The sequence below is a fragment of the Nothoprocta perdicaria genome, unplaced genomic scaffold, assembly GCF_003342845.1.
Source record: "Nothoprocta perdicaria isolate Ctin4 unplaced genomic scaffold, notPer1 scaffold_117, whole genome shotgun sequence".
Classification (NCBI taxonomy): domain Eukaryota; kingdom Metazoa; phylum Chordata; class Aves; order Tinamiformes; family Tinamidae; genus Nothoprocta; species Nothoprocta perdicaria.
The window spans coordinates 1069050-1073927 of NW_020454283.1; the positions used below are offsets into that span (position 1 = coordinate 1069050).

The 4878-nt window shown below is 61.6% G+C and overlaps 1 protein-coding gene across 1 annotated transcript; it reads left to right on the forward strand.

The window, feature by feature from the left end:
- The first annotated feature begins 32 nt into the window (after positions 1 to 32).
- NECAP2 (NECAP endocytosis associated 2) lies at positions 33 to 4456 on the forward strand. The gene is made up of 8 exons (XM_026053659.1): positions 33 to 124; positions 1763 to 1863; positions 1995 to 2099; positions 2386 to 2467; positions 2679 to 2787; positions 2934 to 3087; positions 3291 to 3342; positions 3474 to 4456. Exons 1-8 carry the CDS (start codon positions 33 to 35, stop codon positions 3520 to 3522), a joined length of 744 nt encoding a protein of 247 aa, XP_025909444.1. The 3' UTR covers positions 3523 to 4456.
- Positions 4457 to 4878: the final 422 nt, after the last annotated feature.

The window sequence follows — 4878 nt, forward strand, 5'->3', positions numbered from 1 at the left end:
GGCGGCGGGCGCGCGCATCCGGCGCGGCCGCCATGGCGGAGGGCGAGTACGAGGCGGTGCTGTGCGTGAAGCCGGCGGTGCTCGTGTACCGGCTGCCGCCGCGGGCCTCCAACCGCGGCTACAGGTCGGGCGCTTCCCGTAGGGTGCTCCTGCGTCCGCTTCTTGGGGGTGTCTGGGAGCTGCCGCTTCCTGTAGGGTGTTCCTGTATCCTATAGGGTGTTCCTGTATCCTATAGGGTGTTTCTGTATCCACTTCCTTGGGATATGTGGGACCTGCCTCTTCCTGTAGGGGGTTTCTATATCCTATAGGGTGTTCCTATGTCCTATAGGGTGTTCCTATATCCGCTTCCTTGGGATATGTGGGACCTGCCWCTTCCTGTAGGGGGTTTCTATATCCTATAGGGTGTTCCTATGTCCTATAGGGTGTTCCTATATCCSCTTCCTTGGGATATGTGGGACCTGCCWCTTCCTGTAGGGGGTTTCTATATCCTATAGGGTGTTCCTATGTCCTATAGGGTGTTYCTATATCCVCTTCCTTGGGATATGTGGGACCTGCCHCTTCCTGTAGGGKGTTYCTRTATCYTATAGGGTGTTCCTATGTCCTATAGGGTGTTTCTATATCCACTTCCTTGGGATATRTGGGACCTGCCYCTTCCTGTAGGGTGTTYCTRTATYYWCCTCTTTGGAGTATATGGGACCCGCTCATTCCTATAGGGTGTTTCTATATCCACCTCTTTGGAGTATATGGGACCCACTCATTCCTATAGGGTGCTTCGGTATCCACCTCTTTGGAGTATATGGGACCCACTCATTCCTATAGGGTGCTTCGGTATCCACCTCTTTGGAGTATATGGGACCCACTCATTCCTATAGGGTGCTTCGGTATCCACCTCTTTGGAGTATATGGGACCCACTCATTCCTATAGGGTGCTTCGGTATCCACCTCTTTGGAGTATATGGGACCCACTCATTCCTATAGGGTGCTTCGGTATCCACCTCTTTGGAGTATATGGGACCCACTCATTCCTATAGGGTGCTTCGGTATCCACGTCTTTGGGGTGTATGGGGCCTGCCCCTTCCCATACGGTGTTCTTGTGTCCGCCTCTTTGGGGTGTATAGGACCTGCTCCTTCCTATAGGGTGTTTCTATATTCACCTCTTTGAGGGTAGATGGGATCTGCCCTTTCCCATAGAGTGTTTCTGTATCCATCTCTATGGGGTGTGTAGGACCTGTCCCTTCCTATAGGGTGTTTCCATGTCCTCCTCCTTGGCATATATGGGACCTGCTCCTTCCTATAAGGTGTTTCTATATCCACTTCCTTGGGGTATATGGGACCTGCTCCTTCCTATAGGTTGTTTCTATATCGATCTCTTTGGGCTGTATAGGGCCTGTCCCTTCCTATAGGGTTTCTATATCCATCTCTTCAGGGTGTATAGGGCCTGTCCCTTCCTATAGGGTGTTTCTATATCCATCTCTTCGGGGTGTATAGGGCCTGTCCCTTCCTATAGGGTGTTTCTATATCCATCTCTTTGGGCTCTATGGGACCTGCCCCTTCCACGCAGGTTCTGTGCCCCACAGGGCCCTTGGGAGCTGCCCTCCCACGGTTGGGGGTGCCCAGCACCCGCTGTGGGCCCCCCATTCCCCGGCCCCTGGGGCTCCGTGGGGCTGGGTGCTGGACAGGCACCCACGGGCGCCCCCAGAGCCCGGCCCCGTGTGCAGGGCGCGCGGACGCTGATCCCGGCGGCGCTTCCCTCCCTCTCCAGGGCTGCGGAATGGCAGCTGGACCAGCCGGCCTGGAGCGGCAGGATGCGGATAACGGCCAAGGGCAAGGTGGCCTTCATTAAGCTGGAGGACAAGACGTCAGGTGAGGCGGGAGGGGCGGCCGCCCCCGGCATCCGGGGCTCTCTTCCCAGCGGGATCGGCACCGCTGTGAGCATCGTCACCGCGCGCCCGGCGCCTCCTGCAGCTCTTCCCAAATCCAGGTTCTTTCTGCAGGGGAGCTTTTCGCCCAGGCGCCCGTGGAGCAGTTTCCCGGCGTGGCTGTGGAGAGCGTGACGGATTCCAGCCGATACTTCGTCATCCGCATCGAGGATGGGAACGGTACCGCCCCCGGAGAGGCAGCGGTTTGGGGGAAATCCTTGGAAGTTCCCCATAGCAGGAATTCTGTATTCACTTCCGAGCTGCCGAGAGCCCCTCCGAGGGCTGAATAAACCTTCCTGGGGGTGGGCAAGGGGCCGAATCAGCTCTCGCTGCCCCGTGGCACGCGCTGCTGTTCAAGGAAACACCAGCCTTGTCCTGGGAATCGCGGCCGAATCCCGCTGTCCTTGGGGAGGCGCCGCGGCGGCTCCGGCGTCCCGCGCCGCGCTGAGGCCTCCGTGTCCCCCAGGCCGCCGCGCTTTCATCGGCGTCGGCTTCGTGGACCGCGGCGACGCCTTCGACTTCAACGTGGCCCTGCAGGACCATTTCAAGTGAGTGGCCGCTCCGGAGGCTGCGGCGCCTCCTGGGAACGCCGGGATGGCGGCGGGTGGCAGGCGGACACGTCTGGCGCTCTGCCCGGCCCGCGGACACTTCCTCTGTCCAACATTTCCCTGCCTTGATGGGGAAGGTCCCAAAGCGGGCAGGCGAGTGGGAGCTGGGGCTCCGCGTCCCGCCCGCTCCCGTGTCCCCGTGTTCCCGCAGGTGGGTCCGGCAGCAGGGCGAGCTGGCGCGGCAGGCGCAGAGCCTCGAGGAGGGCCCCGCGCTCGACCTGGGCTTCAAGGAGGGCCAGACCATCACGCTCAACATCGCGGTGAGGGGCTTCGCCGCGAGCCCGGCTGCCGGCCCCGCCGCTTTCCCTTGGGAAAGGGCAGCTGGGCCGCTCTGGGAGAGGGAAGGGCAATGTCCCGCTCCGGGACTGCACGTGCCGCCCGCGACTCCTCTCCCGTCTCCTTGCAGAACGTGAAGAAGAAGGAAGGGGCAGCCGGGAACGCCCGGCCACGGCCCGCGGCTGCTGCGGTGCCGACCCGGCTGCCGCCGCCTCCCGGAGGGAAAGCTCCCGGCACGGCTCCCGGCTCCGCAGAGCGGCTGCGGGCACCGGCACCGGGCGCAGGTCTGTGCCGGCACGGAGCCTCCATAGGGTCCCGCACCACCATCCCGGCTGAGCGGATTCAGAGGGATCCCCCCCAAAACAGCGGCCCTCTTCCCTCAGCTCTGCCGAGAGGGCTGCTCTGGGGAAAGGGCTGAGGAGATCTGGGAATGGGGAGTAACGGCTGCTGTTTTTCTCTCTCCTTGGACCGCGTGGCTGCCGGCCAGGCTCTCCCGGCGCTGCTGCCGACGTCTGGGGCGACTTTGCGGAGGCTGCCGGGTGAGGCCGCGGGCAGGGCCGTTGGGGGCCCCGCTCTGGGCATCTCGCCCGGCCCGGAGCAGCCCCCAAGCTCCCTGCAGCCTCCGGGAACATCCAGGGACGGTTTTTCCCCCTTTTCCTTTTCCCTGCAGGTCCGGTTCCAGCGCGGGCCAGGCCAACGCCGGCTGGGTGCAGTTCTGACCCGCTTCCTCCTCGGTGTCTTCCTGCGCGGATGCCCAGCCAGGGACCAAAGCCGGGGTGGCGCCGCCAGCCCTTCCCCTTCCAGCTGCTTCCCCCGCTGCTTCCGGACGCGCCGCCGCAGTCTGGAGCGGGCAGGGCACTTCCCAGAGCTTTCCAGGCAAGAAAGGAGAGCCCCCCCGCCACAAAACCCGGCCCCTGAGTGCCTTGGAATGGACTCGGTGACGTAGGTGCTGGAGAACCAAATGAGAAGGTGCCTTAAGTCACACAGTGCCAATGCCCGGGGCGCTTCATTGTCCCCGTGTCCCTCCCGGAGCCTTAGGCCGGCCCCGTGGTGCCTCCCTGCCCAGGAGCCCTCCTGCCTTTTGCTGCCCTGTTTCCCTGGGTTCCTCCGGAAAGTCACTCCGTGCCGGCGCGGACACCAGCGGGCCAGAGTGTCCCCAAACCCCCCTTCATGCCCTGCTTCCCAAGGGAACATCCTATGGAGGCGCTGAGCCCCCCGCTGCTCCACTAACCATGCCGCAGGTGGGAGCTGGATCCAGCTTGGAGGCGCTGAGCCCCCCTTTCCTACTCCACTAAGGTGTTTGTTTTTTTCTCTTTATATTTTGAAGAGATATTTTTATTCCTTTTTGCAGATGTTTATAATCTCATGCATAGCTAGATGCAGTGAAGGACAAATTTAAGGCGGTCTCTTTTAACAGAGCTGAGGTTGAAATTTCTCTATATTAAAAAAAATATATATTTTCTTACCTATTTATATTAAGGTGAAGGCTTTTAACTGTGTGAAGTCCTGCTATTTTTTAAGCATTTTGAACTCTTTGTATACTGTCATCGTTTCCACTCCCAACGGGATAGCGAGCACTTTGGAGCGTCGAATTGTGCCTGGAGCGAAGCCGCCCGGGCTGGGCGGGCACCTTAAATGAGCAATAAAATCACTTGGATGCCAAAGGGGAGGGTAACGAGGACCTTTCTGTGGCCGCCTCCGTGCCGAGTGCCGGCTCGCGGGGCCCGTGGTGACAACGAAGGGGCCGTTTCTGCCCTGCACGGGCGGCTCTGCCGCACCTCGACCGGCCGAGAGAGCCCGCGGGCTTAACCGCGGGCTTAATCACGGGATTAATGACATGGGGCCGCATGCTGCATTGGTGCTGCGGTGGCAACGTGCTGCGTTGGTGCTGGGTGCCGCACCGCGCGGTGCCACGCGCTGCACCGGTGTCCCCCGCTGCGGCGGTGCCACGTGCTGCGTCGCCGTCCCGTGCTGCGGGGATCCCGCGTGCGGCATCGGTGCCACCTGCGGCGGCGGCTCCACGACGGCGTCCCGCCGGCCCAGCCGCCCGCAGCGCTCGGCGTCCGGAAAAGGCC

Bases quoted from the DNA above. Each gene is read 5' to 3' on its own strand.
- NECAP2 (XM_026053659.1), top strand. From the start codon at position 33: ATGGCGGAGGGCGAGTACGAGGCGGTGCTGTGCGTGAAGCCGGCGGTG. The intron at 1,864-1,994 runs GTGAGGCGGGAG...TTCTTTCTGCAG, and splicing joins GCTGGAGGACAAGACGTCAG to GGGAGCTTTTCGCCCAGGCG. The intron at 3,343-3,473 runs GTGAGGCCGCGG...TTTTCCCTGCAG, and splicing joins GACTTTGCGGAGGCTGCCGG to GTCCGGTTCCAGCGCGGGCC.